Source organism: Drosophila teissieri, chromosome 2L, assembly GCF_016746235.2.
Source record: "Drosophila teissieri strain GT53w chromosome 2L, Prin_Dtei_1.1, whole genome shotgun sequence".
NCBI lineage: Eukaryota > Metazoa > Arthropoda > Insecta > Diptera > Drosophilidae > Drosophila > Drosophila teissieri.
The window spans coordinates 7,130,749-7,151,852 of record NC_053029.1 but is presented as its reverse complement, the minus strand read 5'-3'; the positions used below and the strand labels follow the sequence as shown (position 1 = coordinate 7,151,852).

The 21,104-nt window shown below is 39.8% G+C and overlaps 1 protein-coding gene across 5 annotated transcripts in view; it reads left to right on the top strand.

The window, feature by feature from the left end:
* The window catches only part of LOC122620836 (tyrosine-protein kinase Btk29A), a 42,518-nt gene extending 27,844 nt beyond the window's left edge, over window positions 1-14,674 (top strand). For 2 of the 5 annotated variants that reach the window (XM_043798499.1, XM_043798491.1), the window contains 8 exons: window positions 11,621-11,826; window positions 11,895-12,011; window positions 12,067-12,147; window positions 12,214-12,344; window positions 12,484-12,612; window positions 12,671-13,443; window positions 13,521-13,654; window positions 13,716-14,674. In XM_043798499.1, the coding sequence (XP_043654434.1) occupies window positions 11,621-11,826; window positions 11,895-12,011; window positions 12,067-12,147; window positions 12,214-12,344; window positions 12,484-12,612; window positions 12,671-13,443; window positions 13,521-13,654; window positions 13,716-13,814 (1,670 nt within the window). In that variant the 3' untranslated portion in view covers window positions 13,815-14,674. Of the gene's footprint in view, window positions 1-1,662; window positions 1,901-8,807; window positions 8,945-11,620; window positions 11,827-11,894; window positions 12,012-12,066; window positions 12,148-12,213; window positions 12,345-12,483; window positions 12,613-12,670; window positions 13,444-13,520; window positions 13,655-13,715 lie in introns of those variants that run through there. The other 3 variants (XM_043798518.1, XM_043798510.1, XM_043798526.1) reach the window with 3 other exon arrangements.
* The last annotated feature ends 6,430 nt before the right edge of the window (window positions 14,675-21,104 follow it).

The window sequence follows — 21,104 nt, the reverse complement described above, 5'->3', positions numbered from 1 at the left end:
CAATCAAGTATAAATACTTCTATTGTCTTCTGATTTCCCACGACTTTTCATCAGGCTTTTAGCTTTGAATTTTCTCAAATAAACTATTCGCTGCCCTTGGTATTTGAACTTAAGCGTGGAGATTACAGTCTTTATAACTTAATGGCATAAAGTAAGAATTTATAAGGGTAATACCTTTCACTTAACCAATAAGTTTGGTGGATTTCTCACAAAAACAGTTTACAATTTATCATGGTTTTTCAGCGACACTGTTTTGATAGTTTCTTACTGTTAGTCACTACTACATAGTTTTCAGCACTTTATAGGATACAGATTTACACATTTCCAATGAAATTCCACATCCACACCTGATCACTTCGATATCGGTTTAACTGTTTATCAAGCTTCCACCAATTCGTCTTAAAATAGACTTTAATTTTAAAACCGCACCTCGCCCATTTTGCGTAAGCCGCACGCCGAGCATCGTTAATCATTTTGAAAGTTCATTAGATTTCGTTGGCTTGTTCCACTGAATTAAGGAACCAACTGGGTAGAAAAGACTTGAAATTGATGTTAATTATGTTGCCAACAGTTGCTACTAAAATACAAAAAATACAACAACAAAAATGATGAAAAGAAGAGACAGCCAAGCGAGTGTGTGCGTTACAGTGGAGCTCAATGAACTGCGCCTAGGTCTCCTCTGCCCACGGCTATAGATTGTTGTCTCAGATTGCTATTGATGGCGTTTTTTCACTCGACTGGGTGCGTTTTGTTTGTTTCAAGGCTTGTTTCCACTTGCCTAATCCGTAGTAGTACCGTGTTGTAAGTAAATGAAAACTGTTCTACTTACTTCACAGCCTCATAAATCAATTTTGGTTTTTTAAGTATGGATACGTCATTAGCTTCTACCGCATGGAAATCGTTATTAATCTGCTGCTGCTGCGATTCACTCGAACAATTACAATGCGAAAATCAATGAAGCTGATGATGATTGTCGATAATGATGGGGGCAACCTCAACCGACTTTGGCTGCAGCATCATTAGCATTTGCAGCAGGCTAACCCCAATTGTTTAGCAGCATCGCTCATCTGCCTCTTAGCTGCAATCTGTGCCAGGTATCTGGCATCTTTAAGGAAATTCTTGAGCCCAACTGTACGAATTCACTATAAAAATAAAAACGAGACACGTTTGATGTTCTGCAAACAAAGCATAAATCAAATGCATAATGTGTTTGATTTATGGGGGTTTCATGTGTACGAGTTAGTTAAAAGCATGCCTTCAATATTTATATTCAATTGCCAAAACAGGAATTGAAATTTCGTCGGCTTCCTCTGTTGGCTATTTTGTTGTTTTGATTGATTGTTTCAATGCCCAGGCATTTTTTATTTTTATTTTTTTGCCTTTTTGGCAATTAAAGCATCCATGAATTTGATGGACTTTAAGTAGTGTTGTAGTTTGCTTCCGCAAACGCGTCGTACTTGAGCAGAAGCTCATTAAATGGCTGAACCTAATGTATTTATGTGTGTGACTTTAAGAAATCGCAATTACAAATCGGTGCAAAACCAACGCGATATACATATAAGCACAAATCGCTTCGAATGGCCGAAAAACCGCTTGCCCAACTCAACTTTAATGACCCGAAACGCGTCAATGCTCAAACAAATGTATTTCTCCCCCTGTCAGCAGTAAAATTTCAATTAAAATAGTGCTCAAAAATCGAGTTTTAAAAACGCGTGTGCAACGCCAGCGTTTTTGGTATCTCATCGCATCCGTTCCCAAATGATTCCCTGCGTGAGTTTGGCCGAAACGAGCGTCATTGGCAACATGAAGGAGCGGGTCAAGGAAATGAAGGTGTTCGGCTGCCGACTCAACTTCTGGAACCACATTGGTCACAGCCTGACCAGTTCCAAAACCAAAGAAGGTAAATATCAAGTCGCCTAATGGGGTTTACCAGTCTACGAGTATAAGTGTTTTACCCCGCGGTTCAAATATATTACGTATAAATTATTTTCGGTTTTAATCTAGCAAACATTGGGGAAAGAACAACACAAATAAATTGACAGAAACATTTTCAGTACTAATACCAATTGTTTTGGGTGTGAACACACAACTTAGAATAAAATATACAGGTTTTTTCGTCTTGATTCTGAAGTGAAATTAATGATTAAAAACCTGCTTAAACTTAAGTGAATTGCTTTAAATGAGATCTGCAAGTGATGTTCTTGTCATGTCCAAAATGATGCACTTGTGATTAAATATTTGTAAATGTATAGTAGATGATAGATAGTAAATGTATCTGCAGTGCAATCTAGACAAGAGTGCAAGAAACGTAAAAAGTTCTTTGATTTTCTGTACACCAAGTACTGTACAAGCAAACGTTTCAATATCTAAAAATGTAAATATTCTTTCCGATAAGAACCACTCTATGGTTCGCTGTTTGTTTATATAAAGCGGAAGTTTTCACAACGAAAACAAATGATTTAATCTTGTGCAGGCAATCCCCCCGCAAAGAGTGCATCAATTACGTAAATGTATTGCAGCGTAAACATCTCCAGAGGCTTTGCCATGCCAATTGTAAACACGAAGCCATCTGCAGGAGGGGATCCATAAGCCGATTCTGATATGTATTGCCGCATGGCATGCAAAGCGAAAGCTCAACTTCCACAGCAGATGAGGCCAACTCATCCCGCAGAGGCGTCGCTGGCGATGATTGCCAATGCAATTCCAATGCAGCAGTCAGTCGAATCCTGCACTGAGCGGAGTACTTGGTCTTTAGTTCAGCTGGCTTTAACTTTAAACTGGGAACTGCAAGTCAAGGCTTAAAAGGTAGAATTGGCTTGCTAGCATAAGGTCATATAAATGCTAACAAATATATACTCGTAAATAAAAGGATAGAATTTGAATCGAAATGCTGAGCATCTAGTGATAACAAATGAAAACTTGCTTTATTACATGAGAACCCATAGTTCTAGAGCAGTATTTTTCGGAGTGCTTGAGCCAAGCCAGCATTTAGCGACAGTCTGTGGATGCGATCGGTGCTGGCCGCTCTTGGATCTCCGCTCCCTGACAATTATCATGATTATATGGCCATGGCTCGGCTCAGATGGCAGGCGGTTATTAGATGATCGTCAGCAGTGCAGCGCATGTATAAGAACATATGACAGCAGCTGGGGCGAGACGATGCCAGGCACACGATAAAGAAAGGCAGAAAAACAAAGGAGTAGACATGGCAATTGCATAATTGAAATCAATTAGCAGCCGTCGACCAAGCCCAGAAGAAAACCTGAAGAGCTGATCCCAGCTAGCCATCCATACCGCATCCAGTTGCCAGTATCCAGTCGCAATAAAACCGAAAGTGCCACGATGGGGTGGGTAAAGTGGTAGATTCTACGATTCTCTCCAGGCAGATGCATCAATGCCAATCGAAAAGTCGGTTTTTGCATAGTAATTTCATATGAGATACGACGAAGATTGAAAGCTGCTCCATCATGCCCGCTGTAGGCCCCCCACTTTGCCCCCTTTGGGTCCACCACTTGGCCCCTTTTTTCATCCATTTTTATAGCACGCCCCACTTGGAGCGTTTTGTGTGTGGTTTTTTTTCTCTAGCTAGACTTTCGGTTTTACTGTGTGCTCATTTCGCTTTGTTTTCTTTTCTTTCGGCTGATTGGCATGCCAAAGTTGACAATAAAATTATTGCATTGTTGCTGCCCTGGCTCTCTGTGTGTGTGTGTTTCTATTTATGGCCTTTACTTAACAATGACCACAAAAATTTGCAATTTGCATTTGCAATTTGAGCCAAAAGCACAAGCCATTGGCAGCTTCCATCTCTGTCCCACACGGCCACTTGTTGAATGTCGGTGCTTTAAAGTTGACCGAATCAATTGACCAGAAACATTCAATTTATTTTGCAGTTGTTGCTTTATGTACGATTTCATGTGCATGTCAAGCTGCGTTTTCAACGCGTTTTCTGGGTGTATTATTGTGAATAGTGCTTTTCGGATTCTATCAGGTGGTCTTTTGAGTCTTAAAGCTTGAATGTATGCTGCATTTTGGCGCAGTGTAACGTTAACGTTGTAATAATTACCTCACATAATTTTGCTAAGTAAAAAACGTGTGGTTGCCATGACGTCACAGAACTACGTTCGTGTCGCAATGCGAAATCACCGCAAACTTGACGCAGATGCTAATTATTAAGGCGGCACACCTGCCACAAATCCAAACAAATATTAATCTTACTCGTGTTTAACTAGAACTTGTACACTTTACAGATAGGAAAACCTATTGCAGCCCAGTGGCATGTGAATTCCGATACCATTTCCAATTTACCCCAAATAGCCTTCGCGAGATTCGCGTTCGTTTAAATTTGTCTGAAACGAAACCGAAACCGAAAACAGCAACTGAAACTGAAAATGAAACAGAAACAGAAACGCCAGAGAGGCAAATCTTGTGAACCGGCAATGGCACGTTCGACTCAACTCAGCTCAACTTAACTCACTTCAAGTCGGGTTAAGTTAAGTTAAGTTAACTTGGGCAGTCGCCAAACCAGTTGGCGAGTCAAAGCAGTTGCAAATAGCGTATTTAAATATTATTGTAAATTGTCTTTGGCCCGACAAAGCAATCGGTGGTGACTCTTCAGACCATGGGGCTTCCATTTTGCTTCTGGGCACGAAGCTCCATACGTGCAATTCTGCACCTGGGTCAGTCCGCTCACTCATCCGCGATCTCCATTCTTGGCTCAGTGGTTCTGTTGCCATGCTGGAGAACCCAAGATCTTACCATCCGGTTAACCACTTTTATTTATTGTAAATTCAATTTGCATCGAGATGCGAAACATTAAGTTATTGACAAGACTGACAACACTGAAAAGACTGCCTGAAAATGGAAAAATGTCTTTCAAGCTACACCGATAATAAAAAAAACCCGAAAAAAACAAACCATAAAACATCAAGGTCAGTGCGCAGCTCAAAAGTTGCTTATCAACTTTATGATTTTGAATTTTACGTATACGTAGGGATTTCTCGTTGTCATAAATACAATTTCCATCTGTTGCCTGTGGTCTCTTAAATGGTTTCATTAAAAATGCATAAAAATAAAACAAAAACCATGGTTCGCCGCTGCAAGCTGCGGGCAGAAATTAAGCAGAAATCCCAAAAAATATTTCACATTCAAAAGCAAATCAAGCAGCAGCAACGCCCGCTTCATTTTTGACGTCATTTTTCATATGCAAATTGGTTCGATTGATTTCGCTTTGTGCCCGTCTATTTCTTCCTTTGTTCGAGGTTTGTTTTATATTGTGTTAATTGGGGACATAAAACCCCACGGGTGGGAGTGGCAGTCGCTTAAGGGCGGTCTCTAATCCCAACAGCTTTGTGCATTTTTCAAGTGATTTAAGGCTGGCGGCGATCACCTAGGGATATAGTTTTTCGGGGGAATTTGGACGTGGGATTTATATAAATTTCAAAAGTTGCATAATGTTACTCCAAACACGATTGAAAATCGGATGGCTAAGAGAGATTAATAAAAGACTTTGAAAATATACACCCTTGGTTAATGTACCGAATCTAAATACTCTATCTATATTATTTAATAATATATTCAATAAATGAACTTAATGCAGTTGTAACACAACAGTAATATCATCTTAATGGTTACCAGTGTATGAAAAAATGGTATTTAATTAGTTATCTATACTCACAGAATTCCTGCAACTGCTAATTATAAGATTTATTTCGTAATAAAAACTACAAGTTACATAAAGGCCGTCCCATATCATGTAACTTATTGAAGTATTCAATTCCAGTAGCTTTGGCTGTCAGACTCTGAAACTATCTTCCTAAAGAAATTGACTGATTGTTTATTGCAAACTTATTTACAACCCACTCAAAAGCCACTTCCGTCTGGCATTAATTGAATGCCAGAATGCAAAACCAAATCGAATGCATAATTCGATGCATTTTCTTGCCATAAATTGGCTAAGCCATTTACAGTTGTGGCAATTAATCAAGTCGTGTAAAGTTATTGGAGAAAGGAACACCCAGCAGCAATCCATGAGATACTCGCGAAAACATTTCAATCAACTTGACAATCTATGTTCTGTCAGCTGAATAAAATTGCTGCAAAATGATTAGAATTCCACGGAGTATCTTGATTGCCGCACAGCTTTGCATTCATGGCGCATGCGTTAAAATGTTATTAACCCACATTTGCATAACAAATAACAAAAGAATAACACAGACGCGGCCACGATTACAATTTGTTGGTTTGTCTTTTTGCCGTTTCCTGTTTGATTACTAGTACTGCTGTGTTATTGTTATTGTTTATGTTTGTTGACGCTGGTGTCGCTGACTGCACAATTTTTCAAACAATTTGCGTGTAATTATTTGTTTTCTTTGCCGCATGCAACTTGCCAATTAGTTAACAATTTTTCACACGCTTTTTTATGAGCCTCGGATGTAAACATTTAACCTTAATTTTTTCCATACTTACATATACATATACATATTTGGTTTTTTTTTTCGTGAAGTGCGTTTCATGGCTGTTAGATGATTGGAATTTTCCATTACTTTGAATAAGAAAATAGTTAGTGTTTACATTTTCTCACATTTTAGTGGTTCTATCTTGGATTTGTGTTGCGTTTTCCCGAGTTTTCCAACATATTTAAAAGCTCAGCTGTTGAAGGCGTTGAATGGTCGTTAAATACCCAATGTTAAGGATGTGGCAACTGCCTTTCTTCTTCGGCATGGACATCGTATTTTTCTTTGTTTTCTCTAATATAATTTTTCTCTTTTTACCACAACACTGCATTGTTGCCACAATTGGTAATTAAACAATAATGTTGCCTACTTTCGGGCAGAGTGGAGCTGCACAATCAAATGGGGCCAAACTAAATTAAAGTTTTGAGTGCCATGTTTACTAGGATATTGTTGACCAAAATAAAAAGAGTTATTAATTTATGTAGCTTAATTTTGTGTTTACCATAGGCGAGTTTATTTTAAAGTGGTTTTCAAATTGTGTTATGTAAAACAATAAATGTAAATATGGTTGTTGAGCAAAACAAAAATATTTTAAGAAAATTATATTTTTGTTAATAACAAATTATTTGAATTTATTAATATTCCGTCAGCAACATGTTGCTGGCACATTGGCAACTTTTGTTGCTGCTGCCAACCGATTCATATTCATTAGCTACCGGTAACGCACACACACAACTGCAAACACCTGCGCAGGTGTGCAGACATCACCTGTCTCGCTCACGCCCGCTGAATTTCCCGCCTGTTGCTTCATCTTCGCAAAGAAGAAGTAACAAAAGAAACTGCTTTTTTATTCCGTCTTGTGTTTTGCGGCTTTTTTCTCGTTTTTTCATTTTTCCACACACTTTGCTATTATACAAGTGAGTTTTTCGTGCTTTTTGTTCTCCGAAAACTTTGGCGTACAGGCAAAGTTCAAAAGTTTTGTTTCGTTACATTGATGTAATTGTTGTAATCGCTTTTGTTGTTTTTTCCGGCGTATGAGCATAATGGAAACTTTACCGTTAACATTCAAAGAAAAATCATTTTACAGTTGAAGGCGCATCGCTTGGTAAATACAACAAAAATAATAATACAAAAATGAAAAACCATAGTTGCAGCTTCATAAGCCTAAAAACAGAAGAGCTGGCTCTGAACTCTGCACCTTCATCGGTGATATACATACATATGTACATAAACACATGTGATTTCATATTTACACCGACAAAAATTACATCTTTTTGCCATTTTGCCAATTACATCATTTTAAAAAGACTAATAGCGGGATATTCTTTCTGTTATTGTAAGAAAGTATCTCTATTATGAATATGAATATGAATATCTACAGAGTGAAATGTTTTATGTTATGTTTTTTATTTAAATTGGAAGTATACTAGAAATCCGCCTCAATTTTGTCTAAGTTTGGTCTTAGCTAATGAACATTAATCGATTAATCGAAGTTACACAAAGTTGTTCGCAGTGTTTGTTTATGTTGCTCAAGTTGCCGTCGTTTCGCTTGGCGGCTTCTGCTTTGTGGAGCCTGCTGCTTTGCTCTCCATTCTCTCCACTCTCCGCTCTCCACTGCTACAATTAAGTTTTACTTTATGTTTATGGCCTCCGTGTGTTGGAAGTTGTTTCTGTTGCTGTTGTTGCTGTTGTTTTTCTCCGAGCCAAGTTGCTGCTGTCTGGCTAAAAAAAATTCAGTTGCCATTTCAGTCAGTTGGCTTTTAAACATTAACTGAAACAGTTCGCGTCGCGCAGTAAAAATTGATTTTTTTTATAAAGGAGAAAGAAATTTCTGAGAGATGATAAATCTATTCCAAACAATTGTTGTCATATGATTTGTGTCGAAAATAAAATGAAATAACCAAGTTTACAAACATAACTAATGATAGAAAATGGAAAAATATTTACGGCCTATGGAAAATGTTTTCAAGATGGCGACGCCTTCGGCCATCGTGTGAAAGCAGACATCAGATATTGCGAAAATAAATAATTATAAATGTGAGGCGCAAGTCGAGATCACTTGAAATAAAATCTTGAGCACAGGAAGCTCTGAGTTTGTTTTATTCGTGGGCCGCCTTAACGGTAAAAGCCGCTCAGCATCGCTGAATGGGAAACGCTTAAAGGTCAACAGCAACAGCAAAGCAGCAAAAGCAAAGCAGCAACAGCAACATCAACTACTATAATAACAAATAACAACTGCAGATTGCAAAAGGAAGCAACTGAGAAACCAGTTTGCCAACAACCTGAAACTGTAGTTCAAAGAATTGCAAATCGAATCAAAAGAAGAAACATAAAAACCGAACAAGCGATTTATGTGAAAGTGAATTGACACAATTACTGCAACCATATCGTCGACCAAACAGTGGAATTTTTACCGAGTGGAGCCTCCGCAGTCTTCACCGTAGATTTTCCCTGAAGCCGAACTATGATGCTTTTATCGGCACTGAAGCTGGGTAAGCTGCGATCAACAAGGTCTTATGCTTAAGGAAATTTCCATTCTGTTCCTATCTTGTAGTTCCACTTAGCGATTACTAAGATAGTCGTCCCTCTTAGTAGTCCAAATGATAGTTTAGAAAATGGTTTAGGAACTAAATCAAGAAGCTTATACAGTATTATTTCTGCTTTTTCTATATTACAATTATACATTTTTGTCATTTACATATCACATATATATACATATGTTGTACATGCCCAGCTTATGGCATTCATTTTCATTTAATCATAAATTGTTTTCAGTGCCCCTCTTAACTTTTTGTAGACCCTGATCTTGTTTGTAACTTTTGTGGGCGTTTTCCAGCGCTGCTGTCTTTGAGTCATCGCACAAGCATTTTGATTAGTTTCACCTGCTTGGAATAACTAATACAAAGTAGAGAACAAAGCAGCAAACACGTGTTTGAAAGTCTTGCAGCCTTTGATTTCTACAAACACTCGGTTCGAGGCTGAGCACCACCAGCTGCAACAACAATGCATTGTAATGCCTGCCTTAATGGCAATAACAAGAATTGCAATTTGCATAACAAATTGTTGGCAGAGGAGTGTTAAAGGAGGGAGGGGGTGGCAGAGGAGCGGCGGTAAAAGCGGGGCAAACACAAAGCACAATTACACAATTAGCTATAAATACCCGTACAACGGTAATGACAAATGTTGCAAGTGGGCTTGGAAATGCAACGCACCTGTTGATGAGGCACTCACCAAGTCGAAAATGTATGCTCACCTCTGGTATCTCCTCTCTCCACTTCATTTATAGAAAATTTATAAGAGAGCTGCAGGTTATGTGCATATATAAAATATGTACTTCCGTTTGACAATTTTCAGGTGTTTTGAAAATGATTTAAATACTCAAGTGGCTGGGCAACGGGAAAATCCAGTTGTGGGCTCATGAATTTTAATACTCTGTCATTCAAAAAGTGGTTAACAATTTAATCATTTCTTCCTACTCTTACTAAAAATAATTCGTTATGTTTTCGAATATAATTAATATACAAATCAATATAATCAAACTAACTTGTCGTAAGGAATATCGTTACTTTTCCCGACTAAGCAAATCACAAAATACTTCAACCTTTCGGAAGAAGTCAGACATCAAAGATAGCAATTTTCTTATTATATGTATATGTAAGCAGAGAAAATGCTTGGAGCGCTTTTCATTTGCATGGAAAATGGCCAAACAAAAGCTTGAACACGGCTTTAACAACCGCCAAGTGTGCGATTGTGTGCATTTGGCTGGGAAAGAAAGAAAACTTTCTATTTTCGGTTTCAATCTTGCATCAATGCAGGGGCACGAGTACGACTACGACTACGACTACGGGTACGGGTACCCAACTGCCGTATTGTGTTTGTAAGTACTACTACGTAGTTTGGAGTGGTGCCTCCGAGGCTTTTGTCATCTTTTGCCGGCACGTTTTCCTCGTAACGCTGTTGTTTGGCTTGTTTGTGAGAACGGGTGGGGAAATATAAAAGGGGGCGGGCCAGACGCAACAAGTTTTCACATGAAAAATGCGCGCACCGCTGCTTTGTGCTTCTGTGATATTGAGAAAATTGAGAAAATTGGCTTATCAATTGAAAGTCAGTGGCGGCAGTTGGCAGTTGCCAGTTGCAAACTGCAGGGCAATTTTTCCCCTACCACACTTTGTATCAATTTATAGCAATACGTGTAGACTGCGGGTTGGGAAATCGGCAAAGCGGCTGGCAGTCACTTTCGCTTTGCGATTAACCTTCACTTTTGTTTGTAGCCGCTCGGCGCTCGCGATTCTCGAGCAGGCGCCTACCTGAAGCACTTCTCCATTTGCTCATCCGATGCAAAGTGGATTCCAAGTGGTAACAGCACACAGAAAATCCAAAAAATCAGAAAAGAAAAAACAAATTTAAGGCAGACATCAAAATGTGTATCATGAGCCGAAAAGTTGACTCATTTGCTGAGGGCGATTGCATAAGAGACGCCCACTCAAATGCCGAAACTCGACTGCTCTCGACTGGCATTTAAGTTTCATTTATTTATCTTTATTTATTTTTGCTTTAATTGGGGTTACACTTCGAGTTCACTTCGAGCTAACGTTATTATTATTGACGGGCTCTCGAAAAACCCCCAGTTGGCAAACACTGAAATCGTATTAAGCCGAGCAAAGTCCGTGCAGCTCATCAAAGAGCTTTCCAATGCCCGATGTCTTTGATTTATCTGCGAATTGTGGGCGACCGAGCGGGCGCCTTGAACCGTTGAAAATCTTGTCAATGTTCAGTGTCAGCGCTCGGCCAGCGTTTAATTAATTATCACCTTGACAAGAATCGCAAGCCACCAAATACAAAAAAAAAAAAACTAACAGACAGCATAAGGCGACTTAGCGATATTTGTCGATGGCTAATTAATCGGACAGCCCTGGGGCCTGAAAATGTTTAAATTTAGATTTGAGTGTAGTACATGGCACACTAATACGAAATAGTCGAGTTATGTTTTTGGTAAACTGCATATATGTATAAGCCATTATGTTGTATTTACTTTATTCAACGGCTACTGCAAAAGACGATATACTGAATTGAAAGACTTAAGCAACGAACTTGAGCAAACGAATGACTTCAGCAACGAACTTGTCCACGGTTTCTAATCAGTTTGGTTTTCTTTTTGCATTTTGCAGGCAACGGCAGTTCTCCAGCCCAGAATTCAACGCGCAGCATCAGTCCCAACAGCTCCACGACCAACAGTCAGTTCAGCTTGCAGCACAACAGCTCGGGGAGTCTCGGCGGAGGAGTGGGCGGCGGATTGGGAGGCGGAGGCAGCCTTGGCCTAGGCGGCGGAGGAGGAGGTGGCGGCAGTTGCACGCCCACATCGCTGCAGCCTCAGGTTAGTTTCTTTTCGGATAACACCATAATTAAAGCCGCATCTAACTAACCAACTTTCAATTCGAACAGTCCTCGCTGACAACTTTCAAGCAGTCCCCAACTCTATTGAACGGCAACGGAACTCTATTGGATGCCAATATGCCTGGCGGTATACCCACCCCCGGAACACCAAATTCCAAAGCCAAGGTAAAAGCTGAGTAAATTCATTTGCGATAGCTTCTAATTTGTGTTTTGTCGACAGGACAATTCCCACTTTGTCAAGCTGGTGGTTGCTCTCTATCCATTCAAGGCCATCGAAGGCGGTGATTTGTCGCTGGAAAAGGTAAGGCTTACAATATAATATATTTTCTGTGTAAGCGCAAAACTAATACGGCTGATTTCTGAACAGAATGCCGAATACGAAGTGATAGATGACTCACAGGAGCACTGGTGGAAGGTCAAAGATGCCTTGGGCAATGTCGGCTATATACCCAGCAACTATGTCAAACCGAAGGCTCTTCTTGGCCTGGAGCGCTACGAGTAAGTAAAACCAATTTTTCAAACAACAAATAATCTAACGATTAAGTATTAAATACAAGAACGACACAATTAAGGGTTTTCAATAATAAATCAAAAGTTTAGATTGCAAACTAATGATTCTCCTGCTGCTTATTTCCAGATGGTATGTGGGCGACATGTCACGACAACGAGCCGAATCCCTGCTCAAGCAAGGGGACAAGGAGGGCTGCTTTGTGGTCCGGAAGTCATCGACCAAGGGTCTCTACACACTATCGCTGCATACCAAAGTGTAAGTTCAAGCAAAACAACCAAGATAAATATGGAGATTAATGTCATTTTATCTATAGTCCACAGTCGCATGTGAAGCACTACCACATCAAGCAAAATGCTCGCTGCGAGTATTATTTGAGTGAGAAGCATTGCTGTGAAACAATTCCGGATCTGATCAACTACCATCGCCACAACTCTGGCGGATTGGCTTGCCGACTCAAATCCTCGCCCTGCGATCGCCCAGTTCCACCCACGGCGGGATTGTCCCACGACAAATGGGAGATCCATCCGATGGAGCTGATGCTGATGGAGGAGCTTGGATCGGGACAGTTTGGTGTTGTGCGACGCGGCAAGTGGCGTGGGTCTATCGACACAGCGGTCAAGATGATGAAGGAGGGAACCATGTCCGAGGACGATTTCATTGAGGAGGCCAAGGTGATGACCAAGCTGCAGCATCCGAATCTTGTGCAGCTATATGGCGTCTGCTCCAAGCACCGGCCCATCTACATCGTGACCGAGTACATGAAGCACGGATCCTTGTTGAATTACTTGCGACGGCATGAGAAGACCCTGATTGGTAATATGGGTTTGCTCCTTGACATGTGCATACAGGTGAGCAAGGGCATGACCTACCTGGAGCGCCATAACTACATTCACCGGGATCTGGCTGCCCGTAACTGTCTCGTTGGCTCCGAGAATGTCGTTAAAGTGGCCGACTTTGGACTGGCCCGATACGTTCTCGACGATCAGTACACCAGCTCTGGCGGCACCAAGTTCCCCATCAAGTGGGCACCGCCCGAAGTGCTCAACTACACGCGCTTCTCCTCTAAGAGCGATGTGTGGGCATACGGTGAGTCTTTGTCCCGCACAACGAAAGCACTAACTCAATTAATTCTTAAATTAATATCTATTATTTTGCTGTTTTAGGTGTGCTGATGTGGGAGATCTTCACTTGCGGCAAGATGCCATACGGTCGCCTAAAGAATACCGAGGTTGTGGAGCGTGTGCAGCGCGGAATTATCCTAGAGAAACCAAAGTCGTGTGCCAAGGAGATTTATGATGTGAGTGCATTATCCAAATACAACGTGAACGAGTTTTCTAATTGTTAATCATTCTATATAGGTCATGAAGTTGTGCTGGTCACATGGACCCGAGGAGCGTCCCGCGTTCCGTGTGCTCATGGATCAGCTGGCTCTTGTGGCCCAGACGCTAACCGACTAAGGAGCGGACCAGATTGCGGCACCCATCGCCTGAAATTAACACGCACTGAACACACTGAAGCATCTTAAGATATTGAAGAACGTTAAAGGCATTACATTTAAGGTTACAAAAGCGGCGAAAGAAAGATATATATATTTAGATTTATACATACATGTATATGAACCATAAGATTTAGTTAAGCGCGAGCCAGTTTACATTACGGCACCAGCCCCACATGATTATGGTATATTTGGATTATTTGATAGAATTAGAGCTGAGCGAATGATATCATTATGTTTATGAACGCGTTAACTGTTAGTCGGTGAGATACGAAGCGCAGCAACTGACAGTCACATATAGTAACTATATTAAATGAGAAAACGGAAATGCATTATAGTATGGAAAACTGTAGTTAATAGTCAAATTTTTGATACATTTCACATACCGAAAGCGATTTAAAAAATTATAACGATACATGCATATGATATGATATTTAAATGTGCTTTTTTAAATAGCGAGCCACTGTGCTGAGTAAAATATGATTATCTCTAAAGAATGATAGAAACAAACAAACAAGAAAACTGATTATGCATTAAATATTAAATGTAAGCCTCAAGTCGAAAGCGAAATGTTTGCACAACTGATAAAGGATGAAGGAACCGAAGGATGATAAGTGAAGTTCGCCAAGAAAGATAAACAATTTTTAGACTAGATTTGTACGTGCTTAGTTTAAGTTTTGTGATTTATTGTTTAATTCTTGCAGACGATTTTTATTTTTATTTAATTTTGATCTTGCGATGGCTTTTTCCACGCTCAAAGTATGAATCAGATACGGTATAATTACGAGAAATTTATACGATATGCTATATATTTTAACTGAATTCTTTCGTTTTTTTCAATGTCTATGCGATATAAATCTATATATCTATACACATATTTTACCGTATTTTTATGAACGTTTTACTTAATTAATTTTATCATTTGATTAAGCAACCAGAAATACAAAAGAGAAAAGAAAAACCGAAAATCAAATAAAATGTACGATAAACATTTATTTTATCTCATTATCATTTATCTTATTTTGGTATCCATTTGCGAAATTTTGGAGACTGCAAGCACAGAACTCGGTTTCACACCAAAATGTTTGCGAGCCAAGTTCAGCCGAGAAGAATTCGAAGCAATGAGAACAGAACCAAAATAGATGCAACTCACATAGACTTATTAGCCAGACTATACAAGACAACAGCAAACAGAAAGCAAATCAAGCAACAAAACAAGCCGAAACACCAACACGCAAACCAAATGCGCATTTTGTAGAACTTTTGATACAGCATTTTGATACGAGATACGAACTATATACAGAAACCGCAAAGGTTTGTCTATGTTTATGTGAATGTGTAAGCGTCCTTCGTACGACTATATGTAGCATTAGCCGATCCACAAAACTGGTAATGGTAATGTCTATCTATGATGATTCCTTTTGCTGAGCGAAGGGCAGATTGGAGATAGAGTATCCACCCATTGCCCATTCGCAAAATCCTTGCAGTAGCCACTATCCAGACTACGGTCAACATATGCAATCTACAAATTACACTACTAACTTATAATACGCGGCTTAGTTGATTTCTTGCGCCTATGCATAAGAGCTATATATAAATACATACGATAAACGATACGATATAAATGCGAAATACGTCTATTGCCATGAAACCCACACCCAGAAAAATAAAAACAAAACCAAAAATCATCAACGTGATATTGCTAATAAAAGAACCGAAAATACTGCTGCTGGTGTCTCTGGTGTTTTATGCATAGTTGGGGACTCCGTGCAAATTGAAAAAGTGAAAACTTCAACTGTCTTCAAAGTGGCGGTGACATGTTGTCTACAGTATTCATATCACAGCCAGCTTTGAGGAGCGTTGCGGTTTTTCTCGCCCGCCGACTTAATAAAAGTGCAATTTATTTACGAAATTTTAATTTTTTATAATGAAATTTAATGAATCTAAAATAAGACTCAAGCTTAAATACACTTGCTTGATAACATTGCTATTTAGCCTAAAATTATGCCACATAATTATGGAGGTCTGAAAAATAAAAATATCTTTATACTTGATTTTGGATTTTTAAAAGTGCTTTATTTTCTTCCATGGCCTACTATTAGGATATAAATAAATAAATAAACAAAAATTAAACAAAAAACATTGGCAAATTCGGTTTTTTGGGAAAAATCTAGATGGGTTGTGGTTCTTATTTAAATTAAGATGTACAATTTTTATTTTCAGTAACTTTGACACCATAACGACTTAAACTTTACTTATAATAGTTATTCTAAAAAATGCATTTATCCCAATTTTGCAATAAACGATTTTCCAATACAGTTTAATCGTGGTTTCCCCGCCAATAATTTGTCATGCTCCATTAAGCACGTGTGTGGGTGAAGGCTGTCTGTGCCACCGCAGCAGTGGTCCATAAATTGGTGGGTCAGCGGGGCGGATAGATTCGCCGGAGGCAAGATCGCGCTCTCGCATTACATAACCACAGGCAAGCGGCATTATTTGCTGTGAGCACGGCCATAAATAGGCCTCTCGATGATCGCAAACCCAGTCGAATTACAGATAGTCAATGAGCCATTAAGATACGATTGAACCGTGGGCAGGAGACCGGGGGCAATGTCTATCTAAGGCGACCTTCCCCTAGATACGACTTTCTTAAAATGTAAATGAGTCAATTAAATGGAAATCGATCTTAGAAATGATGGTTTGGGCAGGGAAATTCAATTCGACAGCACTCCCAGAAAGTTAATTTGAATATTTTCTTGAATTTTCTTCTAACTTTACACCTAAATTGAAAATAATACGCAGGTAACATTGATAACATAATAGACTGCTAGAAAGAAATTATAAATAAAGGACCTTAATGGTTATTTGCCAATAGCATGCATTATTTAAAACGTGTTTGATACATATTTGATTTGTAAATGTTGTTTTGATTTTTTAAACTGCTTAAAGTTTTTAATAAAATATTTGCCCATCGCTCACCTAACAAGAGAATCCTGAGCCAAGTAACAGATGAAGCTTATGTTAACTCTTACGTCGACTGTTAACTCCAATGCGGCAGCTTACGTAGCACTCGCTACGTCAAACATTTGAAACGAAAAGCGAGCGTTAGCGACTTTGTGCGGCAGTTTCTGTTCGACAGCTCTCGAGTGCGGTTCCAGCTCTCTGCCCTCAAGCAAACGCAGCTCACGGCGACCAATCCAATCGGTATAAATAAATCAGCAAAGTGTGTTTTGTTTTGAAAACCTCTAATAGACTTCAAACGACAGTCGGAGACCGACACTCGAAAGCAGCTGTCACTTGAACCCAATCAACGAACGAATCAACGAAATAATAAATCAGCCACGAAACCAACTACAATAACAACGAATATAGCAATCTCTTTGGGTGAACAGATGTTTTGAATATCGCCCAAAAATCGCGACTAATCCTGGCGAGGACTGTGCGTATTACGCGTCATTAGCACCGCGATAAAGTGAAGTTTTTTACGGTGTAAAAGAAAGTTACGGAAATCAAACGAAACAACGGAAGCAGGACGAGATACCCCAAATCGAAAAGTAGCCAGCGGTAAGGATAAACTGGAGTAGGCGTTAACCAAGTCGGTGGCAGACCGACTGGAGCAGCCAGTGGATTGCGTGCTGAACCGACCCGACCCCAAAGTTCATTGACTGTCTGTCTGACTATTGGCATTTCCTGGTGGCATAGGGCTAGGTTTCCCCAGCAGTCAGCTGTTCAGTTCCGCCCCCAATAATCCACCTTGCTCCTCCCATTGTTTAGTCAATGACACTCGCGTACTCGTATTGATGTCACTTGTTGGCATAGATGTAACCCTTCCGCGGTTCCTGATACTACACCTTCCCTACCACTTGGGCCAATGGAGCCCATGACATCAGCTCTAATAACCGGTCGACCCGAGTCAGCTCATTTTTCAAAGTCACTGATTATAGCAGGCACAACACAAAAAAGCGTTGGCCAAAAACAAAAAATAACAAAGTAAAGAATGGGAAAAGGTTAAACAGAAAACTAAACTGCTGAACTGCTAAGGGGAAATGCAATAATCGCTAAATAAATATTTATAAAATGACCCAACAGGTATTTATGTATCCAAACATGCAAATTGTGTCAGCGCCAGTGATCTCAGGCTCTACAATTTGGAAGCGGATGTGATTGTCGTATTAAATTCATAATTTGAACCAGCTATTTGGAAATTGTAACCATGCCTTGAGAACCGAGATTCGGAGAAGGTTTGCCAATTTTTCCCGCTTCATTTCCCAGCTTTCTCTTGGTTTTCAAAGCCAAAACACGTTCGCTGCAGAGCACCGAGAATGTTGAGAAACTTAATTAGATTTGGACGATCGCAAACTAGTTCACACAGCTGACGTCAGTCGTCGGTCTTGGCTTTTTATCACAATCGAGAGTTCAGTTCAGTGCGGATGACAAATGATTCGCTTTTGGCTCTCATGTTTTCATTTAACTGCTCTTTTATTTTTTGGCCTTTTGCCGGCTGCTCACTTGTTGTCGGTTTCTGATTTTGGGAAGGAATCGCTCGACTTGTTCGCCGTTAATTAAACTAACACACACCGCCACCACCGTCTGAGGCGAAAAAGTCAATTGTTAATAGAGACAGCGCACGAATTATGGCTATTTGGCTATATGTCTATATATCGCGGAGTCATGGAGTTTCGCAGCGCTGCGTGGGTCGATCTGCCGTCTGGAAACCCAATTCCGAACTGGCTTTTTCGGACAACTCAACCACTCAATGTGGGCTAAAGGAAACGACGGCCGCCGCATTTGGGCGTAAAAGCTGGAAATTGTCTAAATTTTGGGAATGAGCTCATATTTAATTCGCAATTGGGAGAGCGTAAAACTAAGTCCAAAGAACATGAAATCATTTTCACTGAGTGATTGTTGATCATGTCGGAGATATTGATACCTCTCAATCAGTAAAAATGGGGTTATAACGATGGATCACGTAAATTTTTAAAAACTTTTGAAATATTAAAACAATTTGATACATTATTTAATGTTAAAGAATATTCTAGCCTATTCCATTCTATTATATTTAATAAAACCAAATTGGATATGCACTACTAAACTGCTATTCGAGGAATTATTTTAACAGGGTATTTAAGCTTTTTGGCTGAGGCTACAGCTTATATTTATATTTTTAAAGTTGAAATCACAAATTCAAGCTGACGCGTGCTAAATTTGCTCTTTTCGTCACGGGTCGAGAGTCGGGTCAACTGTGAGAATATCAATTTAAATCAAACAGAAACAAATGATCATAAACAAATCACCGAAGGTCACAAAGATAATGCTGAAATATTTGCTCAGCATCTCGCAGTCAGTATCTCTGTTACTAATCATGAATGCCAAGGTTTGTTTCTAAAAAATTGCATGCAAAAAAATATATAGAGAGAAAGAGGGATCGAAAGTCGAGTGTGTGGGCGGCTTTATATATTTTACTATATAGTTTAGCCGCTTTTTACACTGACCCCCGTGCATAGATTATCGAGCATCACCATCTATAATTTGATTACTGAAATCTGATCGCCGCATGCAAATTTATAGCATGAGCCAACGCTCTATTAACTTGATTAAATGCGACCTCCTGGCCGGGCGCCCCAAACAATGTTCAATTGAAGCAGCACTCAGAAAAATATCACACACGATTTAGTAATATTGTAACAAATTGGAGACATGTGAATTTAATCCATATATTATTTTGCATTCTAGTTTTCCTCTTTTAAAGGCATTTACAAAACCCAAAGCTGGCCAGTCAACTGCAATCCCTCGTCTATTCTTTTAAGTGTGGTCATAAACTACTTTATTATATGATCCCATAATCACGTCAGTTCTGTTTCTATTCTTCTTTCTCGATGATGCATCTTTTATTTGTAGTGTTTTCAATTGATCTGTTTTGAAAACGGTATGTGCATATTTAGACAGATTTCCTTCCATGCGAATTATGTGGGTGCCCAAGACTCTTTGTCTGACAGATGTCTGACTTTGTTGGCTCAGCTGCCGGCTCTGATTCATCATCGTAGATTTTCAGTTTTCTTTGCTGATCTTGGCCTCGAACAGCAATTGAACACGCGGTTCGGTGTTCGGTGTGTGGGCTTTCCAACCTCACGATGGTGATGTAAGAGTTGCCTTATAAGACCGGCTGATGGCTGATGACTGCCTTGCAAAAGAGAACACGGCTTTTCGTATGTGAATTGCATGCGAGGTCAGGAGTCGAATGTGGCAAGTAACAAGTGTGGCAGGCGGGAAAAAAAGCTTTTCTTGGCAGCAGAACGACGGCTTTATTGGCCCTGTTAACAGCCAGGCCACGCCCCCTTACATTGTTGTAATTATTTACACAGGCTGGCGAATTTTCACGGCCAAAAGAAGTGGCACGCTTCGCATTTCTTTTGGGTTAGGGTTCGAGTTTGAGTTTGAGTTTGGGTTTGAGTTTGTTTTTGTTTCGGTTCTAGTTTTAGTTGCGCCTTCTTTGTCCGTCATGCAATTGTCGGCCATAAGTCATTAAAAGTAATCGTTTTGTTGGCTTACATGCCCCACAAAATGGGCAGCATTAGCACTTAGCATACTTTGCCCCGATTCGGGGCGCAACCTTGTTGACCAGGCCCCAAATCTCGGCGCCCGTCGAATCCAAATATGTACGTATCCGTATCCAAATTCAGCCCCATATCGATTACACTCCCAGATGGCTGGTTCCTGGCGCTGAAAGGTAGAAAGGTGGAAAGGTGGAATGTGGAAGGATCTCCTGATACCAGTTGGTACCGTCTGTTTTCCGATGTCTGCCCGCCTGTCGATGGGCAACACTTTGGACGTGGATCCCGTGTGCCGAGTGTGCTGAGCTGTGAAAAGAAGGTCGTCACCCAGGGCAGCCGGTTTTGGGGGACACAAATGTTGTTGAGGGGGGCTCTCATTAAAATATTTACTTTGGGTAGCTCCCAACTAACCGGAAACTTTTTTATTGTACACTTCTTTTTGTTACTGCTTGAGGTAATCATATGTATAATAAACTTGTCTACCGTTGTAACTGCGTTAAAATTCATTTTGTTTTCTCTTCACAATTTATTATTACCTTTTGATAGGGAAACACCAATTTCCATTTAATTTTAAAGGTCTTCTTAAGACGATGTAAAATATGTTTAGGCAACTATTTGAATTCTAATATCCTAATATTATATTATTTATTTAAACTACGAGAATTGGTAGGTGATTGCCCTTCACTCAAAACCAAATACAA